The sequence below is a fragment of the Nesoenas mayeri genome, assembly GCF_963082525.1.
Source record: "Nesoenas mayeri genome assembly, chromosome: 1".
In the NCBI taxonomy this organism is placed as follows: domain Eukaryota; kingdom Metazoa; phylum Chordata; class Aves; order Columbiformes; family Columbidae; genus Nesoenas; species Nesoenas mayeri.
The window spans coordinates 76,969,046-76,994,135 of NC_137541.1; the positions used below are offsets into that span (position 1 = coordinate 76,969,046).

Here is a 25,090-nt window from a genome sequence, read left to right on the forward strand (position 1 = left end):
AATAAGCAAAATTCAAACTGAAAACTGTGGGTCAAGGCTGCAGCTGCTGTACATCCATTGTCATAACAGAGCCAGCGGATCCCAAGTAGAGCCACGTGAAGATAACAAAACACAATTTTAAGGTTATCATGCATGCATGCCTTTCTCCATGTGAAGATGGTATCAGTCCCTTAGAAAACAGTTCGCTCTATAGGACAGAATTATCCTTCACAACTATTTAGCACAGAAAAGGAAAAAAAAAAAAAAGCATTAATATCACACCTACGTTATTTCAAGCAAGTAAGTAACATTCACCACCACCACCACTGATTAATTTATAACTGTTTTTACTTGGGTTTCCTGGACTGTGGCTAGTGGTGGTTATTTAAGGCTTCATTTCACAGAGACACATTTTCAGGCAAGGTTGCAAAGGGCAAAATGAGAGAAAGGTTAAATACTATGCCAGATCCGAGCTGACCCAGCAACATCCAGGAATGCTAATGAAAATAAACGGAAGATGTTGAAGGTCTTTCTGTGCTGTGGCTGCTCAGTGACTGTGGAAAACTAATAGGGAGAGACAAATCCCTGAACAACTCATGAATATCATCCACCCTGTAGGAAAGTGGGATGCTTAGGGTCCAGCCAGAGGAAAATCCCTTGGACAGTAAGTTTGTCATTTGATGAACCCATATGAGAAAGAAGCACCAGAGATGAGAACTAAACCCTGCAATATTCTGACACTGCGTGAAAAGCAATTAGCAACTCTGTAGACAGAAACAGATTCTCTGGCAGGTCACATCAATCTCCTTGTGCAGTTTTAATACTCATGAAGGAGATTGCCTGAGCAGTCAAGAATGTAAGTCAGCTCTTCACACCAGGTACGTCAACAAACACCTATGATTGAAGAGTGGGCAAAGAGCCAGGAATACACTGCTCTGGACTTCACTCTGGCTCAGTGTTGGTGTGTGATGGCTCCCCCATGCTTCTGTTATCCTCCCTGAAAACGAGGGACAATGGTATTTCATCTGATATTTCATCTGCCTTACTAAATGCTTCAGCTCTGCAACAGTGTGCAAACAGCAGCTTGGCTTAAACTTACTCAATTTACAAAAATAAACAAACCTCCTGATGTGGGATGAAGATCAAATCTTGTATATCATGCCCCACAAACAAACCTTTTGGTTACTGCTCTCCATTACAGCTCATGATCAACAGTCAGAAACCCTTCAGCTTTAGTACCACCCACACTCTGCAGTTTTTCTGAAGGCTCCTTCCTGCCTGACACAGAAGGATGAGAACAGCTTAAGTTGTCATTCACTGGGAGACTGACTGGGACAAGGCATGAGCAGACTTGAGCCAAAAGACAACCCATGAAGGAACTGCAGTTCTGAACCACCTCCCATTTTACTTGTTAGCAGCATCCAGATACCTTCATGCCGATATGAACACTTATTTTTATTTTTGTTCTACATCCAAGCAGTTCACACTCAGGCATTCAAGCCTGTTCTGCACTTACATTAACTTGAACTGGCCTAGACACTGAAAATCGGGCCAGCTGAGTGACATACAGCTGGACAGAGCGTGGAGCATGACATGAGAACAGAGCATGACCAAGACTCCTGGGATACCCATCCATTTGGCACATCCTTGCTCAAGCCCCAGCTGGGTCACTGCAAAGTAAACTGAAATTAGCTGACCCTTTCAGGGCTGATGGGAGGAGTATGAGCAGACGACGAGCTGCCCATCCCCTGTAATGAATCACTGAGAGAGTAACAGGCTTTACTAGATCACACAGCTGTGCTTTATATCCATGAAAAGGCCGAGATCTGTACATGCAGTGTGATCATTTTCTTACCAGAAAACAGACTCAGTATTACTCTGCCTTAGCTCCCAACCTGAGTCAGGTTTACAAGGCTGTTCCCCGGGCTATTCATCCTTCCTATCTTCCACAGACAATGGGAGCCTACAACAAACCTGGCACTGATGCAGGGTCTTCAGTGTAATTTAGTTGCCCATCTCTGACATACATCTGATTAAATGTGTATCTTCTGTTTTAAGGCCCAGGTCTCGAAAACTTGAACACTGCAGCTGCTGTTCAAGAATATTGTGTTTGGGTTTTTTTGTTTGTTTGTTTCATTTGTTGGTTTTGTTTTGTTTATTTTCTTTCTATTTCTTTTTATTATTTTGTTTTTTAAGTCACTTGGTCTCTCAAAAAATGAGGCTTAATTCTTCCTGTTTTCTTCTCCTGACTATTAAGCAGTCAACTGTCAGGATACAAATCTGGCTACTTCTTGGAGTGTTGTTTCCCCCAAAGGTTAGCCTGGCATAAAAATACTGGAATGTGGTATGTAGACCAGTCAGAAATATCTGAAAAGCAACCCTTTCTCATATCAAGAGCAAACCAAATAGTTTAATTAGTCTAATGAATCTAAGAAACACCCCCTTTTAGCTTGTACAATGTAAACAGATCTTCCAGTTACTCAACTGACCTTTATTTTCAAAAAAAAGAAAAAAAAAAAAAAAGTCATGTTTCATCCTTTTATCCTGCTTATTACATTTTGTATATCACTCATTTTGGCAGTTATTCTTTCTAGTTGGTTTTGATTTACCTCCAGTTAGGACACAGCAGAGCAGTGCCACCCAACTCACTGCTCCATGGCCTGGCTAGCTCAGCTCACTCTCATTTGGAGTGAGGGGAAGAAGCACAATGAGTATTTCTACCTGTGACAAACTATATTTCAATTGGGGAAAAAAAAAAAAAAAGATCTAAAAGACTACATGATCTAAGGTATCACTGACAAGGAGAATGCCACCTTAATATGTGTTGGCATTCAAAATGGAAGAGCAAGTACAAAGAGCTACCAGATAGCAACAAAGGGACAAGAAAACAAACAAACAAACAAGCCCCCCCTCAAAACAAACAAACCCAAAAACCATACAAATACAAACAAAACCACACTATTAATATCTCATTATACAGAGGATGTGGTTATATCACACAGTTTCAGCTCATGTTCTAGTAGCTACTGACAGGATTCTCAGCTATGCACATCTAAGCAAACTTATCAAACCAGACACCTCACGTAACACAGGCACTTTGTATGTGAAACCAGGAAATTCTGTTTAAACACAGGGAAAAGCTTTTTTTCTGTCAGGGTGGTCAAACACTGGAACAGGTGGCTTGGAGAGGTGGTAGTGTCTCCATTCCTAGAGATAATCAAAACTCAACTGGACAGAGTCCAAGGCAGCCAGCTCTAGGTGGCCCTGCTTGGTTAGGGGGTTGGAGCAGATGACCCCCAGGGGTTCCTTACAACTTCAACTATTCTGTGATTCTGTGAATCCTGATCAGACTTAGCTGTAAAAAAGATATCCACTCTATCCTGCCAAGACAGTGGCTGTTTTGATTGTATATTTGCAGCACTGCAAAGACTTGGGCAAGTAACCTTAGCTAGGAAAATCTGCATCCATCCAGTCTCTCCAGAGAGTAAGCAGAATATTACAAATATTTTGCTTAGACTTGAGTATGTAAAAATCTACCCACAGGATTTAGCCAGGTTTCTGCCTGAAGTGAGCTTGGAAAAGGTAATATTAGTGTCTCTCCTAGTTGGACAGTAAATAAAACCATCTGCTACAAGTTTACTGTATTACAGTGTTACAGTACTTTATTATTAGATAGTACAAGATAGCAGGGAATTAAGCTGATAGAGTTTGACCAAAATCAGAAAGGAAATTTTGATTTAAATTATAAATGAGCCACAATCTTTTAAGCCACAGGAAGGACTCTTGCCATAGCAACAGTGACAGACTTGGGTCTCTGTTCCACACTGTGCTTCATATCAGTGTTACTCACTAACGCCAACCTGCTGTACGAAACAGGCATGGCACTGGAAAATTGAGCCAAGATTATTTCTGCGAACAGTATGTATTCACCACTGCTATTGATTTGAAATATTGCTCTGGATATAAACCCAGGCAGATACACTGTCTTTATTTGTGAATAAGCCCTGTCAACAGTAGCAGAAGTAATAATTATCACACAAGAATCGACACCCTCACGAAATGTAATGAAATAAATTAATTAGAAATTCAAGAACACAGGTACTTCGCACATTGTTTGCTGTCCTTCTAGATAGAGTAAAGCAAAAAAGGTAGGAAAGTCACAGTGGAACATTCTAGTCTGGAAAATGCATTTCCTTTTCCTTTTAAAGCACAAAGAATCCATACCTCTGTAGCCAATTAGAAGGCTGGCAGAGATGAAGTTTAAAAATAATTACAAGATTTCATGTACAAAATCTTCATAAAGTGGCTAAAATTTCCTATTCTAAGGCATTTGAGAAATCTCTTGTGTATTGTTTCAAAACTCATGTGAAATGAGCACTTAATTTTAGTGTGCAATTTGACTTGAAGAGCCAGAACCTTAAGACTTTAGCAGCCCCCCTGCTTCAGTGGGAAGCACACAAGTTATTCAAATGCTTGAACAGCGCATCAAAATCAACAATGACTGATCTACAATTGTGTATTCACATACTCAAGGGAGGGTGTTGAAATTATTCTACTGGAGCTCTTTTGTAGTCACACTTTACAGCTCCATCTTTTATTAGCTGTTAATAATACAGTTCAACATTACAAGCTGTCTACACACTCTGATCTAGCTTTCTGTTCTAATTGATCAAATTTAAACTCATGCAAGCCTAAGCTTGTTTTGTGATTATTCCCTAGGTATTCAAGCCCTCATTTTTTACTATGATGTCATAGACTTTTCTTTAGAGCTCTCAGTGTAACTGCTTGTTTGCTATTTAAGTGCAATCTCAATCAAGAAAAAGCGAATGCTGTGTACAGACCAGCCAGAGTGCAAGAAACCATGGTCTCTATGGACTTGGGTGGAAGATAAGGCCTCTGTTCATGTAAATGGCAGGCTTTTGCTTTAGAAATGGCATCAAATTCAAAGAGGCCATGCTTATTTCTTGCTTTATATCCAAAGAGAAGCAGGTTTTGTTCATAAGAACAGCACAGTGAAAGGTAGGAACCTGAATCCTGACTATGCATTGGCCAAGCAGCTTTATGAAAGAGCACTCAAGCAATATGGAAGCTGTTGCTAGTCATGCAAAACCATATGGCTTTGTTGAATTCCTCTGTCTCTCTGTACCGTCATTCTTTGTCCTTAATTTCCACCACAAGTTCTTTGGAGCTCTCCTGCTCCATCTTTTTGTCTTTTTTTTAGACAATGCCTAGCACTGTGGGGCAGGGATCCCCTGGATCAGTCTTACAGGGATTACAAACTGCCATACTGTCCCTTGATACATCCTCTGTGCTGATAGAAGTGAGGGGAAGTTCTTGTCTTGTTTACATTTTGTTCATGCTTAAATGCTCGGATATATTTTTATCAAATATTCACTGTCCCTACAGACCTTACCTTTTGTATCCCTAAACTAAAAACTACTGTTGCTTTTCAGAAAATGCCAGACGTGCTTCTAGATCAACAAAGAACCAAAACTCTTTCCAAGTATGAAGAATAAAGAGGAAGCTACCTGCTGTATTTCCTTATCCATATTGTTTCTCCTGGAAAGTCTCCAAAGAATTTGCCAGCAACACATCAAGACTTGGTCAGATACTAACTGAACCCTTCAGTTTTGAGCTTATGTTTCTTCACAAATCTAACTAACTCATAGGAGAAATAAAAAGACAGGGCCATTGTGGTAAAAAACTCATCTATCTTTTTATCCCAGTGCTATGTAATTTTGACATGCTGGCTTCCATAAGTATTCTACCCATTTTTAATATACACAGTTACCTAATTGTTCATTCTGTCAGCCTGCATACAAGTGAAACACAGACATCTCTACAAGAAATCAGAACATTTGTTTCAAAGACCTTTTAATGAGTCTGTGGGTAGAGCTGCTTTCTCCCTCTTCCCCCTGCCTCCAAGTTTAAAAGCATATTCTGGAGTTGCCAGAATTAAGCTGTTTACAATTTTTAAGACTTCTTATGGAACATAAATCAATCAGTATCAGAAGAAGGTCACAACTTTCTGAATCAGACTTGAAAAATTTACTTTCATACCTTGCACACCTTGGCTTTGAAAGAAGATTTTAATCCCTGATGAGACTTTTTCCTCAATCATGATGCCATTTAACTTCTTTGTTACCTCCTGTGAAAGGCCTTCTGAACATCTAGATATTTACTTCAGTTTTTAACCATTTCCACTCTCTTTCCATATCAGAATAACTAATTCCTTCTGTACTTAATTTCTTCCCATTCTTTTAGTACAGTTACTACTCTTCTACCATTCACGGAAAAAATACTCCCAAAGATCCTTCCTTAGTGGTTCTGATACTGCTCCGGCTTTTTACTTACATACTCCTGAAAATAATTTCTCCAGATCCCTCTGACTTCTGGTTTATCTAAAAATACCTTAACCCATTTGTTCTCCATTTTCACTTCTGTTCTGGACCCTCTGTTATGACTAAATGTTTATCTTTGCTGTATTGATTTCTGCACTATCATGCACTAGACTTGCTCTAGCCTAAGTTCTCCTCTTTCTTTCAGTGTATTACAGTCTTTCAAATACTAGTTTCCTCAATTATATCAGAGCATTGCCTTGCAGGTGATGTATTATTCCACTTTTAATAAATTTCTAGCAATTCCTCAGAATTTTCCTGCAAAATCTTTGTTTAAAATGACATGAATCACTATTTTAACTTTATCATGTCATGACCAGATTTCTTACCCTTCTGTCATCCCACAGAGAAACTAATGAAAATTATAAAAACTTTGAAAGATAAAAGATTCAATTTAGCATGCAGGTACTTTTAGGATGTTGTTTTTTCCCCTCTATTGTTCATGGTCTGTTTCTCCTACCTCTCCAAATCATTTTTTAACATTTCAAATAAATTTTCTTCAAAACCAGTTCTTGTATTTAGAGTAGCAAATCCAAGGAATGGAATGGGAAAACAGTAAGAAAATAATAAAATACAGTGGGTCTACATCCAGCTCCTAATATGGAGCATTAAAAAAGAAAGTGGATGAGGCTATAAGTAAGTAGCATGAGCCCTCCAGAAAATAACATGTCAGCAGTTGTACCTCACAGGAAACCACAGAGATGAATCAAGATGTGTCTGAGTAAGATAAAATATACAGTTTGTTTATTACCATGCTACATGGAAGAGGGGCAAATGGTAGGGCCTCCCTCTTCCTGTTGTCAGTGGTTCCTCACTGGAAAAAATATGAGATTTTTGAGTCACTCTCCAAGACAGCAGTGCCTGAACTGACAACAGATGCTGCTGTATCTCTAGCTCAAAACAGCCACCAAATTCAGTATTCCCACAGATGATTTTAATACATCTAATATGAGGAGCACTTTTGGAGAACAGATGTGTCTATCTAGGGTTGATAGGGTTTCTTCCCTCATATGCCTCTGTCAGCAATAGGCATGGAGTTATTGGGAAGGCATATGTTCTTGGATAGTTTATTGCCCAGTCCATACAGGTTTATTGACAAAAATATTTCTTCTAGTTGTTCTTTGCCAGCATACAAGCTGGTCAGAACGATGGACATCAGCATGGGAGAGGAGGGCAGTCACCCCATTGTGCTTTCAAAGGTCTTCATGCTTCCCCCGGTACATTACCTTTATTTATAGACTCCTTTCATGATCTGCCTTGTGCAGAGGAATTGACAGAGAACAAATATGGTACCCTAAAATCTTAAAACAAGTCTTCCCTTCTGAAGGAGGAAAACTCTCAGGTCCTTATGAGGAATACACCTTTTCCCATTGCCTCCTCTTTCTGGTCCTCTCTTCATCCCTTCACAGTCAACTTTTTACAGCAGTTGCTCTTTAAAGGACTGTTGTTCAGAAAGGTTTCCTGACTACACTCTCCCTTCCCTTAGAATCAATAACGTATTTTCTCATGGTTTTAGAGATAGGGTAGAAGTGCTCAGCATCAAGGGTTAGCTTCTCGTATTCATTTGACACGAAATGACACCAAAAACTATGTTATGCAGAGAGAAACAGGTGCCCTTTTATAGGTGACTCCAATTTCTCAGCAACAGATTTTTTTCTCTGCTCTGAGAAACCATGAAATATTCACAGGAACCAGCACAAAAAGAGGCTCTGAAGAGCAACCATATCAAAAGCCCCATGTCTCCCTATCTAACCAGAGCAGCCAACCTTTGCTCATAACCCTATGCCTTCTCATGCCGTATTGACCAACCTTCCCATACTCAAAATTGTAGGGTAATTCAGTCACATCTGAAGCAAGTGTATCGCTCCAAGGATACCCTCCAAGGATATTTCTTGCTAAATATTTGTCTAAACAAGTACAAGGAAAACGCTAATTTGACAGCTGTCAACTTCCCAAATTTTCTACAGAAGTAAACTAAAAGCAATAAAACACAAATGCCAATTTTTTTACAATTGGATTTGTTCTGTTCAGAAAAATAGCAGTTTCACTATAAAATAAAATAAATCCACCTCTACTTGGAGGTGTATTTTCACTGAAAAATATTATATTTCTGTTATCATACATAAAAGGCTGATCATGAAAAGTATTCTCTAGTGCTTACAATGACTCATTTATAGCAATTTAACACCATCCTCTTGTAAGAAAGACACAGCATTTTTTTAACATTCTGACTCAAGCCAATTGTCCTTTTAATCAGCTCAGTTTTTGCTTATAAAAAACATTTCATGAGTCACAACCTCACACTCCCAGTTTTTTTAACTGCACATCCAGCTTTAAGGTGAGTATAACAGTTTGAAAAACCACAAATGTCAACAAACCTTTGTATTTCCCAGGGAGGTAACAGGATTTCTTTCAGCTGTGGACTGTTTAGGAGTAATTTAGGGGTTTCTGTGAGACTTCTTCAGCACTAGATAAGTGCACTATGACCACTCGCTAAATATGCACAGCAAATGTCAGATGATGGTGCTGAGATACCTACACATGCCGGTACTAATGTATTTATGAGAAATAACCGATTTTTGGACAAAAGTATGTTCTGATTTCCACACTAGCTAGCATCTAGGCTGCCAGCTGGCTAGAATGGAACTAGCACTGGTACCTAGCGCTGAAAACTCTCTAGCTAAAAACTACACTAAATGGCTTAGCTATAAAGCAACAGCTTCTGCCTTGCCTCTACTAGCAGCCTCTTAGTATTGATGCTTTTCAACAAATTAACTTGCCTACATGTCCTTCTCAAAGGACAGGCTATACTTCCAGTACTGAGGGTGGGCAGATAAGGCTGCCTGGACTTTAGAACAGACTGGGAAGAAGAGATTGTCTCATTCATACCCTCTGGGATTTTTTGGCTTTGAAAGCAAGTCCAGCCAAAGGCTACATTACTGCAAGAGCCAGTCTTCCCTGATGACAAAACAAACCAACACAACAACAAACAAAACCATCACAACACATCAGGTTTTTGGTGGGTCTAACGTACTGCAGTAGGAGCTACAGTGATTTAGACCAGCAGAGAATCTGTTCCTTTAAAGGATGCAGGTATTTCTCTCTGTATTTGTCCTTTCCTTCAGCATCTAAGCCCAATTGATGTAGTGTTCTCACTGAAATTTACATGAAATAATGTCTTGAAATTTTGATTGAGGAAAACATTGCTTTTGGTAACAAACAAGCAAATCTTTCCAGATGTTACATAAATAGAAATATTGTCTATGAAAACCAAAATGCCAGCAGAAAAACATTTCAAATACTTATGCGTTCATTGTAACAAATTCTGTCTGAAAGTGATTGGCCATATCTTGTCATCCCCACTTGAGAATGCAAAAATAAAAACAAGGAGGAGGCTTCTAAGGCACAAGCTCCTGGCTGACCAACCCAGAAACTGGTTTCCCAGCTTGCCTCGCTGCCCAGACTGACTGCTGAATAACCTGCTGCACAGCCCTACAGCATCTGCCTGAGATCAATAGCACTGGGATCTCACAAGTCTGCACAAATCAGCAAAGATTAGCAGAGGAATAAAAACCACCAGTCATCTCAGATAGATTATCTCATTCCCAGCAATCCCCTCCACTGTTTAATGAGAAAATAGACACTAATTAACCTCTCTGCCTGTGCGACACCTGCGGTTAACCTAAAGCTTTTGGCCTGTGGCTAAGCCCATAAGGATAATCCTTACACTCCAGTGCCCACCTCCTGAATTTGGAGGCTTTCTTTGACATTTAGGGGATCACACTGTTGCAGATGCTATTAAAGTAAATTGTTACTTTTTTAGAGATGGGAATAAAAAGGTGGGAATGTCACTATCTCACAGGCTGCAGACAAGTAGTAGTTTTCTGCATTCTCATTATTTGCAGTTTTTCAGATTGCAGGATGCCTTGTATCTTCATTAAAAAAAAAACCCAAAACATTCATTTGCTTTCCAATATTTGAAAAAAATCGAAGAGATGGAACAGTGGTAGAAAAATCTGGGTTAAAGCCAAAGACCAAAGAAAGACTAGTTATCTAAACATGGACTAGTCACTTAAAAACCTTTTGTGTTGCTACTCTTCACAACTTGGATTGCGTATAAATTGCTTGAGCCAGCAAAACACATACAAGTTATTCCACTGACTTTGAAGATACTACTCACATATTTAAACATGAGGCACTTGAGTATGTTATTCCACATACTGGCAATAGGATTTAGAAGCTCTCATATCAAGTCCTACTGCAGCAATACAAGGAAGCAAAAAATCACCTAAATGAAATGCATTATTTGCTCAAGGGCATATATAGCTTTCCCATTTCACAAACCTAATAATGGGAAAATCAGACAGCTGGTTGTCTTTCAGTTGCTACTGCTGGCAGACTCTTCAATATAGTGGTCTAAGAAGACAGCAGGAGGTGGAGGGGAAAAAAAAAATCAGAAAGCAACAGTCTTCCTGCAATGGTTTGCCAAGAAAAAGAAAACGTGTGAGACAATGTGTTAATATCAGTACATATGGGCAAGCACTGGTGATTTTGGTAAGACAAAGATTTGAAACTAAAATGCCATTCACAATAGGGATAACCATGATCATCATCAAAATCACAATTTAAGGTAGGAGATATACAAATGTGTGTGTAAGATAATGCATGCTATTCCTCTCCAGTTCTACAATACAGACACTTTAGAATTGAAATTCAAGGCCTTTTCAATCAGAAATCCAAATGGATTATTTTTATCCTGGTATCTTCTCTCTCTGCTTTATGAAGATCACAGATAAAAGATTTATTCTTGTGTAAGAGAAAGCATCAAACTATACTTTCATGACATTTCATTTATAATTTCCCATCCCATTACCAATTAGCCCTTTAAATTACTCTAACATGGAGAGTTTTATGGATTAATTGAATGAAGGGTCACCCAAATTATCAATTTACCTGCTCTTTCTCTCAGAGGAGATTTTACTTGATCAGCCCAACGTATCTGACCTGCACAAGCTACAGGGATTTAAGAGCATTCTCTGGTAATTCTCCCTAGTATCTGGCAATCACTTTTGCTGACAAGGTGTTATCTCACCTCCACTGCCCTAACTAACCATACCCTGGGAAACCATTAAAGCTCTCCTCAGTTTCTCCTTCTCCTTTCTTCTCCCTAGTAGATTAAATAACTTTTATTCTCAGTTCTCATTTTCCTAACCCAAAATGTCAGCCCACTATTTCTCATCAACAGCAACTGACACTTCTCTTTGAAGACACCAATATATTTTGAGACATCTCTAGATGAAACAATCCTTCCCTCAGGACCTAGGTTTCATAGGTCTCCTTTTCCTACTCTTTCCTGCACCTTGCAGTTGACAACCTGTGTTGGGGATCTGGGACTTTTGTGAACACCTGGTGCCAAAGCCAAGTGCAGGACTCCAGATGAAGCCATAGTTGAGCTTAAATATATCTCTTCAACCATTACACTTCTTTAGATAACCCAACAAAGCATATGTTACAATCTAAATAGTCAGATATTGCCTCTTCATATTTCTCCCCATGTGGAGGACTCTGTATTTGCTTTTTACTGGATATCATTCTGTTAAGTTCAGAACGTATCTCAAATGTTAAATTATACCTTTGAATTTTAACTCTAATGCTTGCAATGCCACTTCATTTGGTATTGGCTGCACATCTGTAGTGGGAAGATACATGCCGTTCAGTGTGACTTATCTACTGCTGCACTGTCAAAAGCTCACTTTAAAATTGTAGCTGTACATGTGGCGTTTAATTCACATGAATTACATTATTTGGGAATGTTTGATGCAACTGCAAAAGACTGAGCCACGTAAATCCAGATTACTAGATCACTGAAAATCATAGAATCTTTTTGGTTGGAAAAGACCTTTAAGGTCACCGAGTCCAGCCAAACTCTGCAGCTTCTCAAGAGAAAAATCATCTAAATGTCATCTGTAAAAAGCAGAGGAAAATACAAAATAAATCAGCATTTTAAAAAAGTATTCCATATACTTTTCTTACTTTGAAATACATTATAATCCTGTCCATGCTGGAAATTACAGAAAGGGGATGAATAAGAGAGTAAAAGCCATTGATTTAAATGGGGTCAAAGCATGGCTATAAGAGCATCAAACTGTCCTAATCATGGCATGGCTTTATTACAGTTCCACATATTTCTGTTCATCAGCTAATAAATCACAGAAGTCAATCAGAAATTCTGTTTGTTTGTTTGTTTTTTCCTGGCTTTGCCTTTGGTCTGGTGGTAACACTGGCAAGTCCTACCCATTACCACACTTTTGCTTCCTTTTCTGTTCAAATGAGGACAAAAATAGGTGTTCCCTGCAAAGAGAAACTTCAGTTCTTAATAACTTTAAAGCTTTTAAAGGAATTTTGTATTAGAGGAGAGAAAAGATTGATTACCAGCAATTGAGGCTCCAAGCAACCTCGGTATACACAAGATTTTATTATAGTCTTGCCTCTAAAGAAGTGCTTCCCAAAACTTCTACCCCCTTGCTGTTGGCATAGATGTTCACAGATTGTTCCAGAAGAACATAAAAGGACAGTCTTGCAATGTGAATGTTAACAATTATTCTTATCACTTTTGGGTACTTCTCAATGAAATAATCTAAGATATATTTAGACACCAAGAATGAAAGAAGAACCTCTATGAGAAATATTTAAAATTTGGTGATTAAACGACTTTACAAGGAAAAATTTTATCATCACCTAACTCCTAAATAAAGAGCAAGATGTGCAAGAAGGGTTTTCCTTCAATAACTTATTTTAGGGGTGTTTTTTTCTTTCCTTTTCTGATCTTTTGCAATCAGCAATAGGAATATAATATATAGCTTTTACATGGGGACATAATCAAGAGGAATTCTCATGTACCATTTTCATAAGTGTCAGCAACAGGCTTAATATTGTACATTTGTTTAATCAAAGATGAAGGAAGCTTTTATCAAATTAAATAATTGTCCCAGTTCCATCTTTTTATTCTTAACATCTTAAGTCAATTGGATTCAAAGATGTTTTCAGGACTGAATCCAGGGAAGATTATTAGCTGGCTCTAAGATGCAGGGAGAAGTGGAAAGCAAATTTAATCCCACTCAAATTTCATGGGAACCTAATAAACAACAGCGATATTTAACTGACATTTCAAAGCTTAGAGGCAGAATCATTGCATTTGTTAGCCTTTGGTCTCATTCCTTCATCTTACTTTAATGCAGGAAACTGGATGCAGCAAAAACTTGTCAAATATCACAGAGATCAAAAAAGTGAATTAATTTACTGAAAAAAAAAAATTCACATTCAGTGATGGAAGTTTGTATCAAGCTGTAAAGTGTAATGGCTGATCCTAAATCTAGTTATCCAAGTTTCAGTTAATTTCCATTGGTAATGTTATACGACTATTGAGACACTCTACTATAAAGACATAAATAAAAGTATCCACAGTTCAAAGAATTAAGACTGATACTACCTCAACTAAACTTTCACTTATTTCTGTATTCAAAGCACCAAGGCACACTCTAGTAGAAAGGCTGTAGTAACAGAAATACGTATCACCTATACCCTCACCCTGTCTCTGACAGCACAACTATTTCACAGAAATTTTTGTAATGAATCTAATTAACGGTAACCTCCAAAGCCCTAAACACACACAGGACGACACAGTCCCCATCCAAGTGGAATATACATGATGAACGGAGAAGATATCAAGATGATCAGAGGGCTGGAACTCTCCGACAAAGACAGGCTGAGAGAGCTGGGGTTGTTCAGCCTGGAGAAGAGAAGGCTCTGAGGAGAACTTATCGTGGCCTTTCAGTACTTAAAAGGGGCCAGTAAAAAAGATGGAGACAGACTTTCTAGTAGGGCCTGTTGGGATAGGACAAGTGGTAATGGATTTAAACTAAAAGAGGGGAGATTCAGACTAGGTATGGGGAAGAAGTTTTTTACAATGAGGGTGGTGAAACACTGGCACTGGTTGACCAGAGATGTGGTAGGTGCCCCATCCCTGGAGACATTCCAGGCCAGGCTGGACGGGGCTCTGAGCAACCTGATCTAGTTGAAGATGTCCCTGCTCATTGCAGAGAGGATGGACTAGATGACTTTTGAAGGTCCCTTCCAACACAGGCTATTCTATGATTCTGTGATATCAAACCAGGGCAGCACAGCTCTGCCCCAGTACCCATCTCCGCAGCCTCTCTGTGCACTAAGCTCCCACTCTCAGGGACCTGCACGATGCCAAAGCAGTGGCAGAGAAAAGATGGAGGTGGAGAAGGGCACCTTTGCTCTTCCCTTCAGTAGAAGGGCTCTCTTCTCCTGCTACATCAGCAGCATCAGTCCATGCCCTGTCCCTTGCCAGGGACTGATGTGCTCTCCGGCATGGAGGGCTCAAGTAACAGAAATGTCTAAGCTTTCCTTTCAGAGGTGAGAAGGAGGCAGGAAGGGGCTTCTCCAGGGAAAGGAGCAGATCTAACTACTCATCATAGAGTGCGGGTTGTGAGGGCAGTGACCTCAAGTCCCCCTTCATGATCTGCTCCTCAAGCTGAGAGCAGCAGCAGCAGCCCCCAGAGCAGCTGCATGGCTGCCTGGCTCTTCTCCAAGTGCATCACGTCTTCCTTCCAGCACTATCAGTGCTGAGAAAATACAGAAGAAGGGGAAGAGCTTCACACAATTCATCCGATTACCAGATTACATCTCCAAGACAGTGTGGGAAGGTGTCTGTTACATACCTCCGGGGCTTCTGTCAGTTATACCGATGTTGAATTATGGCAAAGAAAGAATGCTACTGTAGTTATCATGCTATTTTCCATTGACATTATTTCCCCACAGGTCAGAAACACTCACACAGCTCATGGGTAAAATACCAATAATCAGTAGATTTGAAACGTACTGAATGCTGGGAAACCATCTATTTGTACTGGTATATCCACATTAATGGTGATATATGTGTGCACAAGTTAGACAGAATAAGCAGACGTGGTGACTAGAAAGGAAGATTGCTGCAAACAGCACTTATTTGCAGGTTTAATTAAAATTTAGACAAAAGGTGAGAGTGTTACATTACATTTTCAAGAGTTGTTGAAGATGGTAAGAAATTGCTAGAATTTGCTTCTCTTCAACAGCCCAGAGCCAGTGACATCAGAAACACTTAGTATCCACATCGCAAATAGTAACTCTGCATTTCTTAGTCAAAAATCTGGTGTCATTGGTCAAAAAATTGTCACTACCAATTTAAGCATTTTTATGTTCACATGTGATCCACTAACTAGGCCCTCGCCACAGCTGTAGATCAGTGTTCAGAATACAGAAAGAATCACTGTAAATGATATAACCTTGTTTATTTTTCCCAAAGTCTAAGAACGGCTGTAAGCACATCACAGCTCTCACTGCCGCACTGCCTCTTTCCTAGCAGGGACCTATAGCAACTACTCATGGAAAGAAAATAAAAAACAGGACAAATATAGAATAATCTTCTGCCTACAAAGTGGCTTCTTACAGATAAGGCCAAGCTGACTAGGCTGCTAGAAGAATGAACTGGAAACATCAAAAATACCAGCCTTTTTGCAGTCCCTCAAAAGTACTGGGGAGTAGAGGGTGGAGAGGTCGCAGTGATCCCAGAAGTAGCTTTATGCAACATTTCAATTCCAACTGCAACCTCAAACCAGGGTTTGACAGAGAAATGAGATTTGAATACATAGTGGAAAAAGGAGTTCTACACAGGCTCGAAGGACTGTGAGTTCCAATATTAATTGAAGGAAGATGCTCATGAAATATTTTAGAAGAAAAAAGAAACTGGGGCAGTCATCATGTGGCCTCTTAGTCAGATGGAGAAATTTCTGTCATAATACATCTATTGTCAATATTCCTGTACTATATGAAGAAAAGTTAGGTTAGTATATTCCTCATCATTTTTTTAAACCCAAATGAGAACTGAGCACAATATTTTACAAGTTAAAACTGTACTACTTTCACAGTCACATGTCTTGCTGAAAACAGAGTAGGAACTTGATCTCTAAGCTTTGCAAAAGACAATGTTTGGAAGGAATCTCTGAAGTCAGTGTACTCCCAGATTAAAATCTTGACTCTCCCATCCTCAGCCTGAAAGTCTAGGGGGAAATGGTGGTAGCTCAGATATCACTCTGAATAATTACTGCCAACAATTTAGTTTTGTAAAGGCAAGAATTCTGGTTTTAGAACAACACAGAAAATTGCCTCTACATCCCTGGTATGTAAACTTTGCCCTATCCAACATGCCTCATCGTAAATTATCTGGTAAGGATAAATCTTTTAGAAGCCATGAATGGTGTGGCAGGACCAATTCACTAAATCTGCCATAAGACACTTGAGAGATAATTGAGATGTCAAGCCTCATCAATATCAACCTACTTAAAGTAAGGACAAGAGGAGAGGGGAAGAATGATAATGAATAATACCATTATATGAAGCTAGTTAACTTATAGCTTAGAAACAGATACATATCAGTCACCAATTTGAACATCCTTGAATTTCATGGAAGTCTGGACTGCTAAGCAGTCCTAATTCCTTAAAAAGCTGCTGTTCATAGAAGTTGATTATTTGTTGCCAGAGTAGTAGTCTTTTTTTCTATTTTAACTTCAAGATTTAACCTCCTAACTCTAACTTAACACACAGGAGGTAAAATAATGAGTTTGGACAGTGTACAAGAAACATCAGTAAAATGTTATTTAAAAAAAAAATCTCTTCCTCACCAGGCAGAGGAAGGAAAGTGTCAGATCCCTCAAGAGCTCCAAGCCTCAGAGGAGGTTTCTGCCAATTTTCAGTGCTATGAATGTGCCTTTCTCAGTTACTGGTTGTATATCTCCTCCTAATCAATACAGATGCGTATATGTCCCACATTACTTTCTCATCAAAGGTCTTGCACTGTAGTTATCATCCACTCACTTTGAAAACTGACACTGAACACAATCCTGTTTCCTGTTCCCCATGTATTTCTTCCTCCCTCTTTTCCCATTTCCCTCCCCCTCTCACAAGGTAGCTTCTCACTCTCTCCATCTGCTTCTTCAACCATCTGCTCACTCCTTCCCTTCCTTCTTGCTGGATAACTCCACAGTATCTCTAGTGTAGCTCCATAGTCTCCCTGTAGCATCACTAAAACTCTTTTTCCTCTTCTGTTCAAAATCACTAAATACAGTGAGCTTTCCTCTCTAGATCTTGATGGAGGGGAGGGTGCAAAATAAGTATCTATGAGTTTAATAATCTACTGCCTTGACAACTGTAAAATCCTTTGTAAGCTTCATGTTTCAGACTGCTCCTATTCTTTTGTCTAAAATGCCACGGCTAAACTGATCTTGTGTCCTTGATTGGATGTTCTAGCAATTTCACCTCACTTCTTAAATCAATCTCATTAGCCATTTACATCCCACAGGATTTTCAGATTCCCCATCTTCAGGTCCATTGCCCTGAGCAGCTCCCTCTTCTCGCCTGGCACCTGGTGCCATGCTCTGCCAATTCTGCTTGGTTTGCTTTGATCTCATCCCACAAGCACTTCTGTGCCTTCTGCTACTCAGACTCTCTCTGCCTGGAATTAGCTCTTGAAGCCAATTGCTATTCTATTTCCCTCTTGCTCGCCCTCTCTTTTCTACTCTGTCAAAGTCTATCGTCTTTTCCACGTACAAAACCAGAGAACCCTTCAATTCCTGATACAGAGGAAAAATATTACATTTGAATATCATCAAACGACCATTTCCAAGTCTGTGCCTTTCTTCTTTCTAAAACACCTGGCTTTCGATGGCTCATTTTATTTCCATGCTTTGCTTCCTTTCACAATCCTTCACCTCCCAGTACCTGCATTATACTTTTTTTTATGCCTAACCATTTCCTGTCTATCCCCTTTGTTTATACCTTTTTTCTGTGTTTTTCAGTGAGCATGGCAGGTTACTACCAGTTCTTGTTCTGCCTGAGAACAGCCTACCTCATTCCAGGTGTTAAACAACACAGCAATTACAATTCAGGAACACAAAATCTGAGATGACACTGACTTTTATTTTTTCGCTTCCTCTTCTCCTCTCTCATCAGCTACTAACATGGAAAATTTCAACCGACTCTAATAACAAAAATTTGTCCCAGTTTCCTAAGAAAGCAAGGCTTGTATGATCACAACCTGCCAATCAGTTCCATCCTAACCACTTTTGTACCTGTAAGTTAACATTAAATTATACAAAGATAATAAGGACCCAGAGGTTGTCAGTGATGAAGCAAAGAGAAACCCAAATTAGCATCTTCATTAACTGTGGGATGCAGGAGCCATCTGGCCTGACCAGCAGAGTAGTTTGGGCCACCCATCAGTATGCGCCTGGCTGGGGAGCAGCCAAAGCACCTCTGGCACGTGCCCGGCACATTGTAAAGGGAGGAAGCTGGAAGCACTGAGGAAAGTACAGTAGAACAGATAACTCTGTAAAACCAACCTCCCTTAGCTTCCCTTCTTACAGCGAAAAGATCAGGGGTTTAGTCTTGGATTATTTCACCCAACACCAAAGCATTGCTTATTTCATCTCTTCCAGATGCTTTTCCAGGATGAGAATACCATTAAGCAGATAACTCTGGTGCACTAATATCTATAACACAGATGAAGCATTTTTCTTTTTGTTTCCCCTGACCAGAGAAGGAACAATATGGTCACTACCTTTTCTGAATTATACTGGGATTTGCAGTCACCAGCTGGGTTTTCAATCCAACATCCTTGCTGTATTCACTGGATAAAGGTGGAAGGTTGCACCTGTGCAGAGAAAGATAGTCAAGATTTTAAATGACATTCAGGATTGACAGGCTTCAACCTAAGTTCTTTTTAATCTGAAAGTTTGCAGGTGTTTTTTTCTTTAGAAAAAACAAACACACACACACACACACACAAAAACCCAAATCAAAACAAACAAAAAAACCTGTCAGAAAATGTAAAAGTACTGCATAAATACTAGACCAAGCTACAAATGCCCCTCACTGTACCACACCTATAAGCACAATAGGATGTTTTTGTATCAGACTGTGGGGAAATGTAGGCACAGAACCTTTTGCAGAGATGATCTTATGTAACCTCTAAGCAAAAGGAAAGACACAGACTCAGCATTTCTGACAGACTGAAAGGCTGTGGAAGAGGCCATTATTATCTATAGCAAAGACTTTTTTTTCAAACCCTTTTAAAGTTCTGTTTTCATTCTGTTCTGTCTTGTTTATCAGTATCAGGCCCCAGACTGTTACCACTCTGTGGTATTAAAAACATTACATGTCTTGCAAACAACAGGAATTTTTAATATTACACTGTGGGCTGTGTACCCACAGAATTTACCAAGAAAACACAAAGAAACATTTTAAGTGGCTATTTAAATATGTGCATCTCAGTTCTGCTCACAGTCTTGTTTTCATGGGCAAGGTGATAACATAATAAAGACAAAGCAACTGTGCAAATTTATTTTGGAAAGCAGAGAGTCAAGACTACAAAAAACAGAAGTAGAGAGAAAGCTCAAGACAATGAACAGTCCTAAATGCTCCATAGTGAAGACCTAGGAGAAGAGGGAAAGTGCAGTAGATAAAGATGAAAATACATTCAAATAGTATCCAAGCCCATGCACTGCTCCACGAATTACAGTCAGGAGAACTCTAATCAATAGGTAGAAACTACATCAAAAACTGGTGTCAAAACATTTTTAATTTCAAATTTGTCCAACTTTTACAACCAAAGATAGGAACAATATTTTTAATGCTTAAAATGCAAAAATGAAACCAGGATTTTCAGAGACAAGCAGAACTTTGAATTTTTTCAGAAAAAGACTTGCTGTTTTTTATGTTGCTGGGGTTTTGTTGAGGTTTTTTCCCAAAAGAAAAAGTTTTGGGCTTCACCATAACCAAATTTGCTCTCCAGTTTTTAAGTTCAACCATCAAAACAAGACATCCCCATTTGCACATGCTGCTTTCATTGTTTTTTCTGCAGTACACTGGAAAAGTGCAGCACAGAGACAGAGCAGAGAAGGCGAGGAAAGGTGAGGGGCATGCTCAGATACCAGCTCCTGCCTTTTTCTGCTCCCACCAAGAACATGTTCTGGGCAAACACTGACCCTAAAGAAGGGGTTCAAGCAGCCCCTGGTTGCTTTAAACTGCAGACATCCCACCCTGATGGAGGAGGAGGAGGCCCCAGCACTGGAAAATTGACAGGGAGCTGTGCAGAGAGGAGTTGTTTTGTGTTCATGACTTCTTCCCGTACCAGGGAGACGTGGGTTCCTGTGCTGCAGATCTCCTGCCTGTGAAGATCTAGTCACTTATCTCACCATCTTCTGCATTAAACTCTCTGTAGCACTCCACTTCTTCTGCGTGTGTCCTCCAGGCAGCTGGAGTCCATAATGAAATTCTGGAGTCCAACAACGAGTTGCTTCTCCGGTCTGGGTGGGTGCCAAGAGGATGGGACCAGACTCTCTTCAGTCATGCCCAGCAATAGGATGAGGGGCAATGGGCACAGACTGAAACACAGGAGGTTCCATCTGAATATGAGGAGAAACCTCTCTACTCTGAGGGTGCCAGAGCACTGGAACAGGCTGCCCAGAGAGGTTGTGGAGTCTCCTTCTCTGGAGACATTCAAAACCCACCTAGACACATTCCTGTGGGATCTGCTCTGGTCAGAGGTCCCGTCCAACCCCAACCATTCTGTGATTCTTTGATTCTAGTAAGAGGTGGGAGCTGGGGAAGTGAGCTATGGTTCAGATTTTATGGCAATTTCCAGGGGCTATGGCAGAAACTATTGGGCTGTTGCAGGTCACCATACACTTCCACTAAGCTGGGAAAAAACAATCTTGTCACAAGGAAAGCTCTTGCTTCCACAGCAGTTGCTGCCTCCATTAGCATTTTCAATGACCTTTGCAATATCTGGAGAAGGGATCCAACCACTTGAACAGCAGAGTGCAGCAAACAAGGCTGCACAAATTCCCTGCTGCACCTTGATGTGCTACAGTTTTGTGCAACTTTAGTGTCCAGAGAAGGCTCTAGTGTGCACACCTTATACTCTCTGCAATTTTTGTTAATGCAAAACATCCCATATTCCCTAAGAAAAAGACACAGTAGTGCTACATCTGCATGTATTTGCACAGGAATATCAGTTGTCAAAGCCATATTCTTAAATTCGCATCATCAGGAAATGTCAAGGAGAAAGACAATGAAGTCTCACGTACATGGAACACTGAATGATGAATTCAGCCATGTTCACTAAGAAAAATAAACTTTCCAGGAACATTTTCTCCTTTTCATGACTACATTTGTTAAGATGTGCACAATGCATCGAGATCTCAGTTAGGAAACAGCTTCCAGTTTGGTCTACTACAATTTAAGAGAAGCTGGACAACTTAAAAAGGAAACCAGAAAAGAGAAATTAAAATAAGAGGTTTCACAAAATGTGATAATCGAGAGGGGAAAAAAGAAAAAAAAAAAGGGGGAAAATTAATACAATTTAATCAAATTAATATTATTTGGAGATGTTATAGAAACCCTTTCAGTAGCAGTTTTCAATGGCAGGTCAAACAAATATTTGTGAAGCAAAATACATAGGTGATTTGTGTCAGAGCTGAAAGATGGTATTAATGACCTCTGGTAGATTACAGTTTAATTTGAATGAACACAAAGTAATAAGGCAAGCTTTTAAGAAGCCGTTTTTGGTCTGAGTTTATTTTAAAGCTCTATGAAGGATCAAGATCTCTCCCTAGTTTTTATCATCTTAACATCTCAACAATGACATTTCTTTCACAAGTCATTCTCAGATGCATTATTTAAACACACATAATTCCTTTAATCAGTAAGCCTCATTCCCAGTTTGTTCTGCATGAAATATCAAGAAACGGCGTAAGTATCCAGGGGAAACTCAGTAAGAAGTCAGTTGACAGAAACTTATTGGCCTTTCAGATTATTTTCTTGAACAGGTCAGAAGAGTTTTGAGCGTTGCGCAGGTGAGGAACACATTAAGAAGCAAAAGATTCATCCTAAGAAAGGTCCTTTTAATTATCTTACTCTTGGTCCTGGTACTGAGGAGTAAGTAAGTGAAAGTGCAGGGAAGAAGGAGGTATCAGGACAGCATTTCAGGCCTGCATTTCTGACAAGAGCCTGACTGAAAGAGTGGAACATAATGGTCTTCTATACAGATCAATATGACTTAGACCCAGCCCTTAGGTGGTAAAAAAAGAAATCATCAACTGACACAGCAGTCTGTGTGTGCCTTTGTCACATCTGAGACATTCCAACTCAACAGGTAGAAACAGCTGCAGGGGTAAAATGAGAGGGATCCTTCAACCCCCACTGGGTAGAAATGGCTCTTCTGGGTTTGGCCCAGACAGAAGTCCATGTCCCACAGGTGCAGAGAATCCAGGAAACTTGGCTGATGCATGGGCATTTGGTAAATGGTATGTGACTATCTAGTTGTTTCAGAATGTTATATAAGCATATATACTAAACACTGGGGACTACTATGAATTTAATATGTAATTGCAAACATAGCTTTTTATTCCTTTGTGGTACCTTGGCCAATGTCAAGACAATAACTGCACAAGGCAGCTGAAAGACATATTTCTCTGGCCTCATCTTCAAAGCCCAAAGTGCCACCATATTTAACCTCCCCAGCTCCACTGGGGCTGGTATAGCTAGATAGCATGGCACAGCGTGATTGAAAGAGAACAGCTTGGCTTCCGCTAACCAGGACAGTGACTAATCAACTTGAAACAGTGACAAGTTGCTTCTAGTTTAGGAATAAATTCACCAGGAAACAGCTCAGAGAATTCCCCACCACCCCTGCTATTTTACAGGGAAAAACCCTCTCTCTGGTAGACATACAAACCACAGCAAAGCCCTGGAAAGTGTTTGGGGGACAGGGAGAATTGTGAGATGTAGAAATATTTCTTCAAAATCTGATGCCAAGAAAATGTGTCTCTTCTGTCAAAACATGGACAAAAGCATTGCTTAGGGTTTAGTACCCAACATTTCTCTCTTCAAATAAGTGTTAGCAGGAAGGAAGAGAGCAGATCAATTTTTTTTCTTAGAAATAAGGATTACAAACTTGAAAACCAGCCAGGTATTAGGAGGAGAGCCCATTATGACCACACTACCTAAACATGCAGACCATATGCCATGCACCTTTTTCCTTGCAGATGCAGTGTGCTGTGCCTTTTGGACTGAAAATGCTGCTCTTTTAATCTTTATGTTGTTACAACTGTGTTTGTAGAAGATGCTTAGGAACAAGATGAGTTTAAACTCATTCATTAACCCTAGTGATTACAATATATCAGAGAAGATGGCTGCAGTCATATGACAGAGCTTATGGAAATACACCTAAGTGAAATCAAAAACCATGTGAATGGAAGGAAAGAACAAGGGCAAAACGTGGCGTGACATATCACACTGTGGAAATACTTTAAAGATATCACACAAATTTCTTTTTTAAAAAATGAAACATGCTATGCAAGTCATCATTGTGCTCTTCCTCTCTCGGCTCTCGGATTATAAAAATCAGATTTAGAAAAGATCAACTATATCCTATCTTCTATCTGCTATAGAAATATTTTCTCCCAGTGGTATATTAGCTTCTAACCCAAAAGAACTGAAACATTTTCCATAAATATGGTTGCACATCACTAATACAATACGGCCTGCAGGCAGCTACTGGGATTTTTGCAGGATTTTCCCTGTCACTTATTTCCAATTCAAAATAAGTTCTGTACAGATAATGGTTGCTTTACCATCCCTGGAGAGAAAAGGATTTTTCTGATCAAGCTACAACTGCTGGTTAACGAAAAAAAAAGAAAAAAAAAGAAAAAAAAAAAATCTATTGTTTTTACAACTGATTGGTCCTACAGCATTTCAATTTCCCATTGCATCTAGATAATAATACCATGGTATGTACCCTGCAGTTTCTTAGATTTGGTCTGTGGAACACCTAAGGAGTTCTGCAGTAATGGCAATCAGCACACTGCCTCTTCTCCCCCTGTGCCTTACATCTTCTCTTCTGTGAATGTTCTAAGTATATGTTACCTTTTGTCTTTAGTTTGATGTATTTCTTTGCTTTAACATTGAAGGCATTTTTGGTCTTTGAGATGTAAACCAGAAATTACAGTAACACTGTTTGATTTGCAGTAAATTTGTAAGGCTTTATAATAAGCCATCAGGATCTAATAAGGATACTTGCTAAGGTGGGTTTTCATTATGCATCCATCTCAAAAAAAACTTCATTTGTCATCTCTTTGGGAGCATTCTTCCAGTTTCTTCCCCACAATGTTTTTCTTGTTCATGTTTAACAGGGAGGAACTAATTTCTGTCTTTCTTCCTTAAAGAATGCAGACCTAGAAAGTGCCAAATTCAATCACAAAAGCAGTAACTGGCTCAACATCCTTTCTGACAGGTTCTGATAACTTCAGGAAGGCTGCAGCAAAAGGAAATGTCAGGAATACCAAAAAACCTGCATCAAGGAAAGAGGTTTAGTGTTTCCCCAGACAGTCAGCCAGAAATCAGTCTTGAGGAAAGAAAAAAAACAGGAACATTTTAGCTTGTTCCAACTTACACTTCTTAAGCGTTGCCCCATAAATCAGTACCTACTCATCTTGAGTTCAATGGGTGGCATACGATGGCATTTGGAGTTTCAGAGGACAGTGCACAGTGCAGGATGAGACACTGCCTAAAATTGCATTATGAAAGAGAAAAGC

General features: G+C 39.5%; 1 protein-coding gene across 3 annotated transcripts in view; it reads right to left on the reverse strand.

Annotated features, from left to right (window-relative positions):
• The window catches only part of ST8SIA1 (ST8 alpha-N-acetyl-neuraminide alpha-2,8-sialyltransferase 1), a 143,308-nt gene that overhangs the window by 36,462 nt on the left and 81,756 nt on the right, over nt 1-25,090 (reverse strand). For all 3 annotated transcript variants that reach the window (XM_080363239.1, XM_080363241.1, XM_080363240.1), the window contains exon 4: nt 19,054-19,146. In XM_080363239.1, coding sequence (XP_080219365.1) covers nt 19,054-19,146 — 93 coding nt within the window. The remainder of the gene's footprint in view (nt 1-19,053; nt 19,147-25,090) is intronic.